Source organism: Pelodiscus sinensis, chromosome 6, assembly GCF_049634645.1.
Source record: "Pelodiscus sinensis isolate JC-2024 chromosome 6, ASM4963464v1, whole genome shotgun sequence".
NCBI lineage: Eukaryota > Metazoa > Chordata > Testudines > Trionychidae > Pelodiscus > Pelodiscus sinensis.
The window spans coordinates 115,876,774-115,894,095 of NC_134716.1; the positions used below are offsets into that span (position 1 = coordinate 115,876,774).

At 44.2% G+C, this 17,322-nt stretch overlaps 1 protein-coding gene across 6 annotated transcripts in view; it reads left to right on the plus strand.

The window, feature by feature from the left end:
* DYM (dymeclin) overlaps nucleotides 1–17,322 on the plus strand; it is a 322,698-nt gene that overhangs the window by 48,343 nt on the left and 257,033 nt on the right. For all 6 annotated transcript variants that reach the window (XM_075932691.1, XM_075932689.1, XM_075932685.1 and 3 more), the window contains one exon: nucleotides 3,384–3,517. In XM_075932691.1, the coding sequence (XP_075788806.1) occupies nucleotides 3,384–3,517 (134 nt within the window). The remainder of the gene's footprint in view (nucleotides 1–3,383; nucleotides 3,518–17,322) is intronic.

Below are 17,322 nucleotides of genomic sequence, written 5' to 3' on the forward strand. Positions count from 1 at the left end.
TCTCCCCTGTCTGCCATGATTTTTCAAAGATCATAGCTAAAGGCTCAGATACCTCCTCTATCAGCTCCTTGAGTATCCTGGGATGCATTTCATCAGGACCTGGTGACTTGCTGACATCTAACTTTCCTAAGTGATTTTTAACTTGTTCTTTGTGTATCCTATCTTCTAAACTTACCCTCTCTCTGCTTGTATTCACTACGTTAGGCACACCTCCAGACTTCTCGGTGAAGACCGAAACAAAGAAGTCATTGAGCATCTCCACCATTTCTAAGTTTCCTGTTACTGCTTCTCCCTCCTCACTGAGCAGTGGGCCTACCTTGTCCTTGGTCTTCCTCTTGCTTCTAATGTATTTATAAAAGGTCATCTTGTTTCCCTTTATGCCTGTAGCTAGTTCGATCTCATTTTGTGCCTTTGCCTTTCTAATCTTGCCCCTGCATTCCCGTGTTGCTTGCCTATATTCATCCTGTGTTATTTGTCCTAGTTTCCATTTTTTATAGGACTCCTTTTTTATTTTGAGATCATGCAAGATCTCCTTGTTAAGCCAAGCTGGTCTTTTGCCATATTTTCTATCTTTCCTACACAGCGGAATTATTTGCTTTTGGACCTTAACAACGTCCCTTTGAAATACTTCCAATCCTCCTCAGTTGTTTTTCCCTTCAGTCTTGCTTCCCATGGGACCTTACCTACAAGTTCTCTGAGCTTATCAAAATCTGCCTTCCTGAAATCCATTACCTCAATTGTGCTGGTCTCCCTTCTACCTTTCCTTAAGATCATGAACTCTATTATTTCATGATCACTGTCCCCCATACTGTCTTCCACTTTCAAGTTCTCAACTAGTTCCTCCCTATTTGTTAAAATCAAATCCAGAACAGCTTCTCCTCTGGTAGCTTTTTCAACCTTCTGAAACAGAAAGTTGTCTCCAATGCAGTCCAGAAACTTATTGGATAGCCTGTGCCCCACTGTGTTAGTTTCCCAACATAAGTCTGGATAGTTGAAGTCCCCTATCACCACCAAATCTTGGGCTTTGGATAGTTTTGTTAATTGTTTAAAAAAGGCCTCATCCACCTCTTCCACCTGGCTAGGTGGCCTGTAGTAGACTCCTAGCATGACATCACCCTCATTTTTTACCCCTTTTAGCTTAACCCAGAGACTCTCTACATAGCTATCTCCTACGTTCATCTCCACTTCAGTCCAAGTGTGTACATTTTTAATATACAAGGCACCCCTCCTCCCTTTTTTCCCTGTCTGTCCTTCCTGAGCAAGCCGTACCCTTCCATACCAACATTCCAATTGTGCGTCCCATCCCACCAGGTTTCTGTAATACCAATGATATCATAGTTGTATTTATTTGTTAGCAATTCCAGTTCTTCCTGCTTATTACTCATACTTCTCGCATTTGTATATAGGCATCTAAGATACTGATTTGATCTTGCCTCCCTGTTGTGCCCTGACCCTCCTTTCTCCTTGCCATTATAGGCCGTAGTCCTCCCCCATTTCCAACCCATCTCCCAGTCCCGCACATTCAGCACTTACCTGTGGGCTTTGCTCACCTGTCCCCGTGAAACCTAGTTTAAAGCCCTCCTCACAAGGCTAGCCAGTCTGTGTCCAAACAAGGCCTTCCCACTCCTGGAAAGGTGAACTCCATCTCTGCCAAGCAGTCCTTCCTGGAAGAGCACCCCGTGGTCAAGGAAGCCAAAGCCCTCCTGGCGACATCATCCTTGCAGCCAGGCATTCACCTCCAGGATGCACCTCTCTCTGCCCGGGCCCCTACCTTTGACAGGAAGGATTGGTGTGCGATGTAAGGCTGGAGCAGACGGGTCAGATCCCGTTCCAAGCAGGCGCAGGGTGGAGGTTCAGGCCCTACCACCATCGGTTCATCCTCAGCTTCTTTCCGTCATGCGATACGTCGGCAGAGTACAGCAGCCTTTCGGGTGGGCATCAGCTACCAATTTAGAAGAAAGATTGGATGGCTAACAGTTAGTAACTACCTTGAATTGTACTTAGCCATCCAATCTTTCTCCTATATTGGTAGCTGAAAACTTTATTTTTATTCTTTCGGTGCACTTTCAGAAAGATTGTCTTTTGAAAGGTTTTTTTATATATATATTTTCAACTTAAATGCATTCTTTCAGGCATATTATAAACCAGCTGACAAAGCTTTTTTAAGCTAATCTAAATGTATTTTAATATCCTTTTCTCTTTCTGTGTGTTTGGAGGGGAAGGGTGAGGAAACTTAAGTGGCTGTACCTTCAGATGTATAATTTTCCATGAAATTTTCCCCCCAAAATTTTTTTCTTGGAAATTTCTCTTCTGATAGGAGGAGGAGGAGAAATAGGAGATGGTAGATATTTTGAGGCCACCTTAAATTAGGGGTCCATTGAAACAGAATCTCTCCTGTCCAGAGGAAAGAAATCATCTTTGTGGCTGTGCACACTAGATAGTGTGACTTCAGCAAGAGCTGCATATATTGTTGTTGATTGGGATCCCCCGCTGGTGCACAAAAGGACCAGAGCGACATAATGCAGTTCCCTGCTGGATTGCCTTCATTCCCAGAAATCTGGGGAGAAAGCTGTGAAGAGTAACTGGACTCACTACTTTTGCTCTTGAAATCCACAATGCATCTTTACTTTGAGAGCAATCTGAGGAGTATTTGTACATATAAAGGGGAAAAATTGAAAAAAGTTGCATGCAGATAGCGAAGATGTCTAGAATTCTCAGTCTATTTGAGAAGATTTGCCATTATAGTATTTAACAATGGATTCCAAATTTTTTATTCCTTACCCTCCTGTCTGTACCCTATCACCTGGAGTTGAGCCCAGGAGAGGAGCCACGACTTCGGGATTGGGAGATGTAGACAAGAGTAAGGGGGTCAATGTTGGGGCCTTAGCTGGAGGTGAAAGTGGGATCAGAGCCCGGCTAGGGGCACCAGTTGGCAGCCAGTACCCTGGACACAGGGCTGGTAGCCAGGGCCTTGGACTCCCCCTCTCCACCGCCCCCACCCTAGAAGGGGCTGGCCTGAGCTTCAGTTATGCCCTCCCAAACATTCTTTCGCGACCTGGTGGCAGGGGATGTCCCAAAGACTGAGGACCTCTGTTGTGTACTGATTTAAAAGGCTAATAAGCCAGCTTGTCAATTTCCTGAAGAGTAACTATGATGTTTTTAATAGTAGTACTAATAATGGTATATGTTGTTTCCTCTTGGAAAAAAACAGGGTTTAAATATATTTTCCTTGCTGTTGAGTGTCTATACTTCAGTCACTTGAGCCTCATATGGGCTACAGGGACTTTTCTATTCACTATTATACATGCTTATTCATGACTATTGCTGAACATTAATAAGTAAAACATTATTGACTCTTGTTTACTTTTCTGTTCCCCTTTTAGCCATCTTTTTATTTGGCAGGCCCATAATGCATTGTTCATTATTTGCTGTTTGCTAAAAGTGTTCATATGTCAGATGTCAGAAGAGGAACTGCAACTTCATTTTACTTATGAGGAGAGAATACCAGGCTCATATGGTAGGTGTTGAATATCTTTGAGCAAACAAACAATTCCCCATGTATGTGAATTTGTTGAAAAACTTTTATTACAGCACCCAGTCCACCTTCAAGATCCCAAATGCCACTTTAAAATTTGAAATAGTAAAGTAATTATGCTTACCCTTATGTTCATCACCCATAGAAAAAAACAGCTGGATAAACTTTGAACCCCAGGAGAGCCTGAGCACTCAATATGGGCCTACCTTTGAGCCCATTGTAGATAAAAGCTATCTACAGAAGACATCACCATCCATATTTGTGCTTCAAGAGCCCAATCCCAAAATATAGCATCTCATCAGAGAATAAGGTTCCAAGCATAGTAAAGGAGAAGAGGAGGGATGAGGGGAATCAGAGAGAAATGTCTTTCAGGATGCCTGGCAGCTTAGGTTTGCCTGAGAAAGCTTTGAACTTTTATATAAAACACATGGGTTTGATTTCGACTCCTGATGATTGTGTTCCCTAAGGCTACGTCTACACTGCAGGCTTTTTGTGCACGAACTGGTTTGGATGGCACTAACAAATCTTTGTCCCTTTATGCCTGTGCTGATACGCCATGATCTCCATCTAGATTACAAGCTCAGTAGAAATTATAGGACTTGGAAGGAAAGCCTCTAGGGATAGACACTCTGGTCTTATAGGTATTTAAGGTTCTAATCATATGTGGCTTATTGCATAAAACCAGTTACTTTACTTCAGCATGGCTAGCTATTGTCAGAATTCTAATTGTGTGTGTGTGGGGGGGGGGGGGGGGCGGAGAAGAAGAAGGGGGACTGTGGAAAAAAGAACCCACAAGCATCTGAATATGAGCTTCCTTCAAACAGTCATTCCAGGCAAGAGCTTGTGTTGTGAGTGCATAATAATTTTGTGCATAAGACTAGTGAAAACCATTCATTAAAATCTATTTAACTCCTTGGCACCTGCTTTTGCTCTGGGGAAACCAGACTTCTGGTGCCAAAAGATTAAGAGCTACATGTTGAAATGGTTTAATGTCTTTAAACTGTGATGAGTAATCTCTGAGAATGAGGTCACATAGCTGATACATTAAACAAGAAATGCCCGCTTACAATAAACCAGTGGTCACCAACATGGTGCTTGCGGGCGCCATGGCGCCTGCGGGGGCATTTGTGTGAGCCCGCCAAGTGCTTGGGGCTGGCCTGGCCCCAGGCACATGGTACATGCATGGTGCCGGAGCTGGCCCCGGGTGCATGGCGCACAGTGAGCGCCGGCCCCGGGAGTGCTGCGGATTGGCCACCCGCGCTCTGGGTGTGCAGCGCTTGGAGGGGGTGCCGGCCCCGGGCACATGGCGCATGCATGGTGCTGGGGCTGGGCGCATGGCGCATAGTAGGCGCCGACCCTAGGAGTGCTGCGGGTTGGCTGCCTGAGTTCTGGGCGTGCGGCGCTTGGAGGGGGTGCCAGCCCCAGGCACGCGGCGAATTGGCCGCCCGCACTCCGGGCGCACGGCGCTTTGGGGGGGCGCTGGCCCCGGGCACGCGGTGTTGGGGGGGATCGGCACACTCAGGGGGAGAGGCAGGTTGGTTGCAGAATCACAAGGCTAGAGGCCAGAATTGCAGTCTGGCTGGGAGCATAGACCTACAATCATGTAGCTTGCTGCGCTTTGGTCCCTGGATGTAGGGCTCTGCAGCCACCTTGCCTCTTCCCCACAAGTGTCCCACCCCCGACAGTCCCCACTTGGTCAGTGCTGGCCCCTCTGCTGCTGCCAGGGCCAGCATTAACCTCCCTGATATAGCAGATTGCCTGGTTGGGACCAGTCGGGTCCCAAGGATGCTGGAGCAGGGTTATTTATTCTTTACTATAGTTTCAACTAATTTGTCCAGTATTGACATTAGACTTACCAGTCTGTAGTTGCCAGGATCCCCTCGAAAGCCCTTTTTAAATATTGGCATCTCATTAGCTATCTTCCAGTCATTAGGCACAGAAGCTGATTTAAAGAATAGGTTACAAACCACAGTTAATAGTTCCACAATTTTACATTTGAGTTTTCAGAACTGTTGGGTAAATGCCATTTGGTGCCGGTGACTTAAGTTTATCAACTTATTCCAAAACCTTCTCTAATGACTCCTTAGTCTGGGACAATTCCTCAGATTTGACACCTAAAAAGAATGGCTCAGGTTTGGGCATCTCCCTAACATCCATAGCCATGAAGACTGAAGCAAAGAATGTATTTAGTTTCTCCACAATTACCTTATTGTCTTTGAGTGCTCCTTTAGCATCTCGATTGTCCAGGGCAGGGGTTCCCAAACTTTTTGACACGGTGACCAGTAAATCCATTGACAAGCTTTTGGAGGACTGGTAAAATTCATTTGCATATTTGCATATTCATTAAGCAAATGATGAATATTCAAATAAGTTGTTTCTGGGTCCTGCCAAAGCCCCCAGTGCCAGCTTTAGCAAAGCTTTTGATACAGTCACTCTCAATATTCTTGCCAGCAAGTTAAGCGAATATGGATTGGATAAATGGACTGTAAGATGGATAGAAAGCTGGCTAGACCAGGGTTTCCCAAACTTTTTACTTTAGTTGGAGCCCATTTTTTTTCAGTACTAAATGGGTACTGTTTTTTTGCAGCCCAAAAATATAAACACACATTTAAAAAAAAAAGAATTAAAAATGAATACATTTTCAGTGTTTCACCCAGCTGCATCCTTCGCCCAGCCTGGGGCAGCACTTGGGGGATGGGCACTCCAGGAGGTGAGAGCAGCAGCAGATTGGAGGGTAGGGTTGCCAGGTATCCAGTTTTGTGCCGGACAGTCTGGTATTTGAGGGTTCTGTCCAGGAAACAAATTGAGAAAATACTGGACATATAAAATGTCTGGTATTTTCTAATTAGGTAAGTTTTATTATTATTAGGTGTATCAGTTTGTAGCTGCAAACTGCCTGGCTGGTAGTTGTGCTCACGCTGTGTGAGTATGTCTACCAGCCAGGCAGTTCTCAACTACTCGAGGGATGGTATGGCGGGGGGGAGGACAAAATGGAATCCCGGGGGCTGGACTTACTCGTGTGCCCAGGTCTGCGTGTGCCTGGGTCAGTCCTGCTTCCCGCCGTACGATTCGCTCTCCTCCCCCCCCCCCCCCCCCCCCCCGCCACCCCTTTCTCCTCCCGATCTCCCTTGGCCAGCTCCACTGTCCCCATCCAGCCCTGCTTCTGGTGGCTGGTTCTCCCGTCCTCCTCGTCCTCCTCCTGATCTCCCCCCGTCCAGCCCCCGCGCCCCCCCGTCCAGCCCTGCTTCCGCTGCCCACCTGCCCTGATTTCTGCCGGACAGCTCCGCTGCCCCCAATCCTGCTTCCCGTTGGCTGGTTCTCCCCCCCCCCCCCCCCCCCAATGCCCGCCCTGCCCTACTCCCCTCCTGGCAGCCATGCTGAGGCCCGGTATTATTTTCCCATGGGCCATGGCCCATAGTTTGGGAAACGCTGATCCAGGGACCCCACTGGTTGTTTAGTAGGCTTCCTGCTTCTGATGTACTTAAAAAATATTTTGGTATTACTTTTTGAGTTTTTGACTAGCTGTTCTTTAGACTCCTTTTTGGCTTTTCTTATTCTGTTTTTACACTTAATTTGACAGCGTTTATGCTCCTTTCTATTTTCCTCAATAGGATTTAACTTACACTTTTTAAACTATGCCTTTTTATCTCTCACTGCTTCTTTTACTTGGTTGTTAAGCTACAGTGGCACTTTTTTTGGTTCGTTTACTGTGTTTTTTAATTTGGGGTATGCATTTAAGTTGGGCCTCTATTATGATGTCTTTGAAAAGTTTCCATACAGCTTTCAGGGATTTTACTTTTGGCACTATACCTTTTAATTTCTGTTTAACTAACCACCTCATTTTTGTGTAGTTCCCCTTTCTGAAATTAAATGCCACAGTGTTGGGCTGCTGAGGTGTTTTTCCCACTGCTGGGATGTTAAATTTTATTACATTATGGTCACTATTTCCAAGTGGTCCAGTTATATTTGGACTAGATCCTGCGCTCCACCTAGGACTAAATAAAAAATTGCCTCTCCTCTTGTGTGTTCTGGAACTAGTGATGTTAGCTATCGGTTAATTGAATAGTTGACACGAATTCTTAGCAATTAATCAACTATTCTATAATCCCCAATGCAAACCAGCCCCACTCCTGGGAAGCCCCCTACCATCCTGGTCAGCTGTCTCTCTGTCAGCGGCAGCAGCACAGGATGCCTGGTCTGCGAGGGGAGCCAGTTTAACAACTAGTTCCCTTTGCAGACCAACTGTCTGACGCCCCATCCCTGCCTGGGCTCGCTGCAGGCAGAGGCTGCTTCATAGCAGCCGCCCCTTCTTTGTTCCCCCTGCGCTATTGCCTCTGATGAAAGCAGCAGTGCAGGAGGTGGGGCAAACGGTACTAATAGAGCCAGTGCTGGGGGGAAAGTGGCTTTTAAGTTGCCCCCAACCCAACACTGGCTCATGCTTTCCCTGCACCTTTGCTGCCTCTGATACAGAGATAGCAAGACTGTGACGGAGGGGGAGGAGGTTTCCAAGTAATGGACTGGAATAACCGATAAGCCTAGGTTTATCGGTTACTTGACTAGCCGATGTTTTGTTCACATCCTTATCCGGAACCAGCTGCTCCAAGAAGCAGTCACTTAGTGTCAAGAAACTTTATCTCTGCATCTCGTCCTGAGGTGATGTGTATCTAGTCAATATGGGGATAGTTGAAATCTCCCACTATTACTGAGGTTTTTCTAAAGTTTTTATAGCCTCTCCAATCTCCCTTAGCATTTCATAGTCACTGTCACTATCGTGGACAGGTGGTAGATAATATATCTCTACGGCTATATTCTTATATCCATGGAGATTCTATGGAACATTTTGGTTCGTTTAAGATTTTTACTGTTTTCTGTTTTCTTTCATGTATAGTCCCACTTCCCCACCAGCTCCCTCTGTTCTGTTATCTGATATATTTTGTATCCTGGTATGACTGTGTTCCATTGATGGTCCTCATTCCACCAAGTTTCTGTGATGCCTATTATATCAATATCCTCCTTCAATATGAGGCACTCTAGTTCACCCATCTTATTTAGACTTCTAGCATTTGTTTATAAGCACTTTACAAATTTGTCACTATTTATCTGTCTGCTGTATCCTGATGTGTTTGAATGATACTGTTTTTCATTTGACTTTCTCATCTGATCTTACCCATATTTTTCATTTTCCATCCTCTTCCTCTTTACTAGAACATAAAGAATCTCTAATAGACCCACCCCTAAGAGATGTCTCCATCCAATCCATGTGCTCCCCCATATCTGTTAGCTTCCCCCCCCCAGCCTTTAATAAAAACTGCTCTATGACCTTTTTAATGTTAATTGCCAGCAATCTGATTTCATTTTTGTTTTGTGGAGCCCATACTTCCTGTATAGGCTCCCCCTTAACCAAAAGTTTCCTCAGTTCCTAATAAATCTAAACCACTCCTCCTTCTGCCACCATTTTATCCATGCATTGAGACTCTGCAGTTCTGACTAGCCCTGCACATGGAGCTGGAAGCATTTTAGAGAGTGCTACTATTGAGGTCCTAGATTTCAATCTCTTCCTTAGAAGCCTAAATTTGGCCTCCAAAACCTCTCTCCAGTCCTTCCCTAGTCATTGGTACCTACATGTACCATGACCACTGGCTCCTCCCCAGCACTACCCACTTGGGATGTTAGATATTGGGTAACTGAATAGTCGAGTAACCGCATGAATTCTTGGCGGTTACGTGACTATTCTGTAGTTCCTGTGGGTGGGGCCAGCAGCCACAGTGCTCCGGCCCCACTCTCGGGAAGCCTCTTGCCACCCTAAGCTGCTGCCTCCATATCAGAGGGAGCACTGTGGGGTGCCAGGCAAGAGCTGGTCCGTGAGGGGAGCCAGTTTAAAAACCTGGTCGTCCCAGTACTCGCTAAGGCCGGGGGATGTGGGGGAGGAATGCGAGTAGTCAAGAAGATGAACAGATAAGCTTAGGCTTATCGGCTAATCATATCTAGACAGACTTGCGTAGGAGTATATCTCAAGTGATCCGCAATCTTGGCACCATGCAGGCAAGTCACCCATATGATTCTCCCAGTCATCACAAACCCAGCTGTCTACGTTTCTAATGATCGAATCCCCCATAACTAACACAAGTTAATCCACTTCCAAAAAATCATCTTCCATGGTCATTCAGAGACACTTCCTGTGAGTTACAACCCTTCTTTTTGGTCATTCACCTTGAGATTGAGAGCTGATGTCTCTTTTCAGTGTACTAGCCACTTCAAGAATCAGAGGGGTAGCCCTGTTAGTCTGAATCTGCAAAAGCGGCGAGGAGTCCTGTGGCACCTTATAGACTAACCGAAGTGTTGGAGCATAAGCTTTCGTGGGCAAAGACATCTTCATCATGCATCTGACGAAGTGGCTCTTTGCCCACGAAAGCTTATGCTCCAACACTTCGGTTAGTCTATAAGGTACCACAGGACTCCTAACCACTTCAAGATCACTTTGGCAGAACTCTTCCAAGGTCACCTTAAAGCCACCCTGTAAGTCACTGTTTTGTGCAGTCTGCTTTCCTAGTCTTCTAGCCATAGGTCCATATTTTATTAAGCACTCTTTGATTGTAATATGTGGGCTCTTGACACCACTGTGAATGAGTGTGCTGCAGTGGTATAGTCTTGCCATAATCAATTGACACTATTGTAAGATTTCTCTTCTTTCTAAAATAGTGATAGAAATGTAGCCGTGTTAGTCTGGGGTAGCTGAAGCAAAATGCAGGACAATGTAGCACTTTAAAGACTAACAAGATGCTTTATTAGATGATGAGCTTTCGTGGGCCAGACCCACTTCCTCAGATCAAATAGTGGAAGAAAATAGTCACAACCATATATACCAAAGGATGCAATTAAAAAAAAGTGAACACATATGAAAAGGACAAATCACATTTCAGAACAGGAGGGGGATGGGGGGGGGGAGGGGAGGAAGGAAGGAAGGTAAGTGTCATCATTTCCCAGACACTTACCTTCCTTCCTTCCCTCCCCCCTTCATCCCCCTCCTGTTCTGAAATGTGATTTGTCCTTTTCATATGTGTTCACTTTTTTTTAATTGCATCCTTTGGTATATATGGTTGTGACTATTTTCTTCCACTACAGGCAGTCCCCGACTTATGCGGATCTGACTTATGTCGGATCCGCAGATACGAACGGGGCTGCCCCAGAGTACACAGACTGTGGGACCTCGCGGTCCTGCCGCCCGTGTACTCTGGGGCTTTCTCTGCGTCTCCCTGGTCTGCAGACCAGGAAGACGCAGAGCAAAGCCGCGGGCTGGGGGGGGAGGGCTCGGGCAGCGAGGCAGCCCAGGCGCGCCTGGACTGCTCCGCTGCCGGCTTCCCCACGGCTTTGCAAAGCCGAGGGGGGGGCTTGGGCAGCGGGGCACCCCAGGCGCGCCTGGGCTGCTCCGCTGCCGGCTTCCCCGCGGCTTTGCAAAGCCGAGGGGGGAGCTCGGGCAGCGGGGCACCCCAGACGCGCCTGGGCTGCTCCGCTGCTGGCTTCCCCACGGCTTTGCAAAGCCGAGGGGGGGGGCTCAGGCAGCGAGGCAGCCCAGGCGCGCCTGGACTGCTCCGCTGCCGGCTTCCCCGCGGCTTTGCAAATGCTGCTGGAGCAACCCAGCAGCACCCCAGCTGCTCTGCCCCAGGCGTCCTGATTTAGCCGCTGCTGAAACTGACCAGCGCTGACTACAGGAAGCCCGAGGCAGAGTTGCTCTACCCCGGCCTTCCTGGAATCAGCTGCTGATCAGTTTCAGCAGCAGCTGACTTGGGATGCTTGGGGTTCTTAAGTTGATTCTGTATGTAAGTCAGAACTGGCGGTCAGTTTCAGCAGCGGCTGAATCTGGACGCCAGTTCCGACTTACATACAGATTCAACTTAAGAACAAACCTACAGTCCCTATCTTGTACGTAACCCGGGGACTGCCTGTATTTGATCTGAGGAAGTGGGTCTGGCCCACGAAAGCTCATCATCTAATAAACCATCTTGTTAGTCTTTAAAGTGCTACATTGTCCTGCATTTTTCTTCTTTCTAAAGGAAGTGCACAATTATTAGTGTGTGTGAAAGCATATTGTTGCCATTGGGCACTCGGTATCTTTATAAAAATGTAAGCAGTGTATGTTTGACAGCTCAACTAAGGCAGAGTTTTTCAGTAAACTATTATCTAGACTCATCTGAAGAAGTGGGTTGTGCCCATGAATGCTTGTGATATCTACCTTTTGTGTTAGTCTGTAAGGTGCTGCAAGACTGTGTAACATATTTTAAAAATTTATTGTTACAGACTAACACAGCTACCTCTCTGAAACTTATTAACTATAGGTTAATAACGTTTCATCTGAAAGATGGCACCTGCTCATTTTATGAAGAGTGTATGGTCTCTGGCAACTAGCCCAGCTTATGTTTTCTCAGCAGACTATATTTTATGTTTAAAGAGATGCATATTGTTGCATTTAGCATCTAATAAAGTGCCCAGTGGCAACTTTTGTGATCCAAAAAGTGTATGAGAAGAAAGTCTGTTAGACTATACTGTTTTAGTTACAATGTTAGTCTTTTATAACACTGCTCTACAGCCAAAATACTTCTGAAATAAATGTAGTCAAACTTTACTAATTCTGGGTCACTGAGAACGAAAATGATGCGTAAAATTGTTGATTGGCTCTAGTTTTCAAGATATACTATTGGGTCAGTATATAGGACCCTTGACTTGCGAATGGCGGAGGATAGGTGAGTTATAAAGGGAAGGGATCTCAATTTAAACCAGAAATGACTAAAATACATCTTTGACTGGATCTATGAATAAATCTGACTGGGTTTGGACAGTACTTGCTTTTTAGGCAAAACAATGAATGATGCAATCTGAAGCTGGTATTGCGTCATACATGATATGAATTGCATCATGTTATTCCTAGAAGTCATGGATGTTTTGCTGCATAATGGCAATGTTTTGCCATCAATTCCAGTTGGTCATGCAGTCCATATGAAGGAAACCTAAGACAACATGAAACAACTTTTGAGGTGCATAAACTATGACCAACATCAGTGGCAGCTTTGTGGCGATCTGAAGGTTGTTGCTCTCCTGCTTGGTCTGCAGACTGGATACACAAAGTACTGCTGTTTTCTCTGCGAATGGGATAGTCGTGGAAGAGATTCCCACTATATCAAGATAGATTGGCCACTCCGACAGTCATTGGAGCCTGGGAGGAAAAGTGTTCAGCATCCACCACTTGTTGAATCAAGGACAATTTTGTTACCATCCTTACACATCAAGCTGGGACTGATGAAGAACTTTGCCAAGGCCATGGACAGAACACAAGCAGCTTTCAGGTACCTCCATGGAAAATTTCCAAGGTTAAGTGAAGCTAAGATAAAGGAAGGTGTCTTTGTTGGTCCTCAGATTCGTGAACTTCTTCGAGATGATGCATTTGACCATGCACTGCGTGGCAAGGAAAAGACGGCATGGAAAGCCTTCCAGTTAGTGGCAATAAATTTTCTCGGAAACAACAAGGCAGACAACTACAGGTTGTTGGTGGAAAACCTCATCAAGGCATACAAAAGCCATAGTTGAAACATGTCACTAAAGATACATTTTTTGCACTCATATCTAGATTTTTTTTCCCACCGAACTGCGGAGCAGTGAGTGACGAGCACGGCGAGCGATTTCACCAGGACATTGCAACAATGGAGAAACGCTATCAGGGCAAATGGAGCCCATCAATGCTTGCAGACTATTGCTGGACAGTGACAAGAGATGCTCCATTTAATGAATACAAGAGACAAGCCAAGAAACGCCAAGTAGACACTGAATAGGACTAAACTATGTACATAATAGTGTTTTGCCTTTTGTTTCATAATAAATTTTATTTATATAACCCTTTTGCTGATTTTTAAAGTGTTACATAAACAGGACAGGTGAAATATTATCATGTAAAACAACCATAAACACATGAAAAGACCAAGGTTTACAATTGATGATTAAAACTCTACTATCTACACAATATACATAGACGTAAAATATAAAAACTTAAATATCTTGGGAACAGTAGCCAATCAGTTGTTTTAATTGTCATATTTGAATTCAGCACATCAAAATACATAATAAATAGCACATTTTATCTCTGAAGCAGACGACTTCTAAAAAATTGTAGACCAGAGTAATGAACAAAGTTACTGAACCCAAACATAAGAGGGAAATGGAAACATAACAGTGACATTTGTCTTTCTATGGCCCATGGAGGGTATACTACTACATTCAGAAACTTCTATCTAATGCACTTGGTTTAGTACAAACTAGGGATATAAGCTACTAGCTGGCTATCTGATAAGCATAACTTTATTGGATAGTTGACTAGTGATGCAATTAGTCACTTCCTCCCCCTTGCTGCTTCTATCAGAGAAAGGTAGCAAGGGTAGGGAGCCAGAGCTGGTGCTGAGGGTAGCCAGCTTAAAAGTCGATTTCCACCAGCACTGTCTCCATGGGGGGAACAGGAGAAAGGGAAGATTGAGGCACAGCAGGAAATGGCGTGAGCAGGGACTGAAGCAGTTTCTGCTTGCGCCGGTTCTGCTGCGATTCTAATTTTTAAGTGTACAAGAGGCCCAGTGGGGCTCCTGTACATTTCAAAAGCAGAAGTCACACAGGGAGCATGGGGCCTACCCCACGGGGCTTCCTTTTGAAATGTACAAGAGCCACCATTGGGACTCCCCCCACTGACCCTGCACTCCTTTCAGGGCTTCATTTCAAAAGCAGGGGCTATTGTATGTTTCAAAGGTTCAAGCACTGCAGGGAGCACAGGGGCCAGTGCCCTGCTCGCCCAGTGCTCCCTACGGGGCTTCCACTTTTGAACTGTAGCAAGAGCCGGGCCAGCTATTCAATTAGTTAATCTAAATTTAACATTCCTAGTAGAAACAGTAGAGGCTTATGTTTCCAGGCTCAGAGATGGGTTCAATCACTGTAGATGGCCTAGTCACTGGTATTACTTAATGTTTTGGTGACCATAAAATTCACTACTATATTATATTTTAAGAGTAAAACAAAATAAATATCCATTAGTTTAATGGTGCTCTAAATATCTGTTAATTTATTTTTTTGTTATGTTCCATGGCATACTAGCAACTTCTCATTCTACTTAGAATTAAATTCTGACATTTTATAGGGGATTGGATTACCTGTGAACTAATAGGATAGTGAGATTTTCATCTGTAGGGGTGTAATCTTGGCGCCATTTGAAGTCAGTTACAAAACTGTAGTTGACTTCATTGGTGGAGCCCCGTAAATCTGCAGCTGTGAATGCAGATATACGCAGCTCATTTTTGTGGATATGGATGTGGCTGCGGATACAAATTTTGTATCTAGAACACTGCAAATTTGTGGATATCCGCTGGTATCCTCATTTGCAGTGGATATGGAATCCACAGCTCACTTTTGTAGATAGAGATGTGGATACAGTTGTGTATCTGCACAGGGCTCTGTTTATTGGGATCAGGGTTTTTAACCCATGTTGCTGTTTTCTGTATGACTCAGAATTTTGAGTGAAAGTCAGTATCAAGTGGCTGGGTAGCATACTGTGGAAATGAATTACCATAGTTTATTCTTAATTGGCAGCCAAGTAAGTGTATCTCAGAATCGTCCATCACATTGGTATCTCCTTATTGTCAGTCAGAGCAGGAAAGCACAGGCCTGAAGAGACACTGATTTGGACCTAGGGCGTTTATCTCTTGTCCATCAGACATACTCCTGAAGTTCTTGCAGCCTATGCCATGCTGTTGATCTTCATGGACTTCAATTCAGTGCTATTCATACACACAAAATTAACTTTAAATATATGTACCAACGTAACTGTAAATTCATGTAGTCCATTCCCTGACCTGCAGTAGAAATTCTTAAATTTTTCTCTATTAGCCGGTTACAGTTCATTGCGTTGCTAATCATAACTGTAAAAATATTACAGTAAATGCAGAAAACCCCTGATCTGCTCATGGAATGTGACTAAGAATTTGAAGCGGAAAGGCAGGAAATTAAAAGCTACAGTTTCTCTGAAAAAACACTTGATCTTTTGCATATGCAGTGCTTTCTGTTACAGCATATTTCCATGCAAACAATTATTTAATGGAAAAAAACCTAGCAGCTATATTTACTACAGCCATTAGATGAGTACAGAAACTTTCATTAATCACATAGTGGAAGTTAAGCAGTGACCTTGCCAAATAGTATTTTAAGATGGCCATGTGTGTTTTTTTTTTTCTTATGGTGTAATCTGTGTGGGCTGCCAGTATTCCAAAAGAAAATGCAGCCTAATGATACTCTGTCAAAGAGGATAGCAGATTTCACAGATTTTTCTGGGCATCTTTTTTTTTTTTATAGTAAACTAAACATCGCTCTTATCTCCCCATCCGTGCCCTCAGGTCATTATCATCAACAACAAAAACACAGATTACTTTTAAAAAGTGCCATTGAAAAACTCTTTGATTGCAGACCTCTTACCCATCATGTAGACAAAGTGGCTGCTTTTTGCTTTATTTTATATTTACATTTCTACATATAGGGGGTTTTAAAGAAATAATGTAACAATTAAGTCCAATTTCACAAGTGACTTGGAAATACTTGAGAGTTTCAACTGGGACTGCTGGAGGGAGGAAGTCTATGGGCACTGGGGAGAGGCAGAAAGCAGCTAGTGATTGAGGCTGCCTTCTGATTATCTCTCTCACTCACTAGTGGACTTCAGGTTGCACGCGTTGTGGTTTCTCCTGTGTGAGCTACCACAGACTTTACATGCTACTGCCAATATAAGGGCACTATAGGTATGCTGCTGCCTGCTTCTCTGCTGCTGTACAATATGGCAGGCAGGCAGTGTGCATACATACAGTTGGGAACAGACCAAGCAAGGAAATGACTAGTCAGTCAGAGAAATGCCCATTTGCCTGGTGTCTCTGGTTGAGCATGAATTCCTCTTCTACATGCCCTGTTGATGCATATGTGTGTAGCAAAAAAATTCCTTGAATTGGTTGGTTGTCACACCACATATTTTTAGAACTGTAGCCATCATTGCTGGAGCTGATAGGTTCTCTAGGGTCAGGAAGACAGAGCTAAATATTAATAAAAAGTAGTTTTTAGTAGTTCTGTCTTAGTATGTAATAAGACTACATTTGTTAAACATTTTCCTTAACTTGTCCACTCTTAATTGTAACCTTGAAGGTACTATAGAGATGATGTGAGTTAGTAATTTATGTAGGGACTGGGTTCGCTTGAATTGTAATCTGGGCTCAGTAATTGACAAATTGTGCACTTGATTTGTCTTCCCAAATTTTTCTGCCATAGTGAATACTCATGGTAACAACATTAGGAGAGCTAAAGTACACCATCCACAAGCTGCTGCAAAAGCTACATGCAAGTTTAGAAAAGAGCAGTTAAAACCCTGGTGGCTGCCATTGTTTTGTCTACCTAGAGTAGCAGTTCTCAAGCATTCCAGACTACTTTATCCCTTGCAGGAGTCTGATTTATCTAGTGTACCCCAAGTTTCACTAACCGAAGCACTACTTACTTACAAAATCAGATATAAAAATACAAAAGTGTCTCAGGCACAGAATTACTGAAAAATTGCTGAATTTCTCATTTTTACCATATAATCATAAAATACATTAACTGGAATATATTGTACTTACATTTCAGTGTATAGTATAGAGAACAGTATAAACAAATCATTATATGAAAGTTATACTGACTTTGCTCATGCTTTTAATGTAGCCTGTTGTAAAACTAGCCAAATATCTAGATGAGTT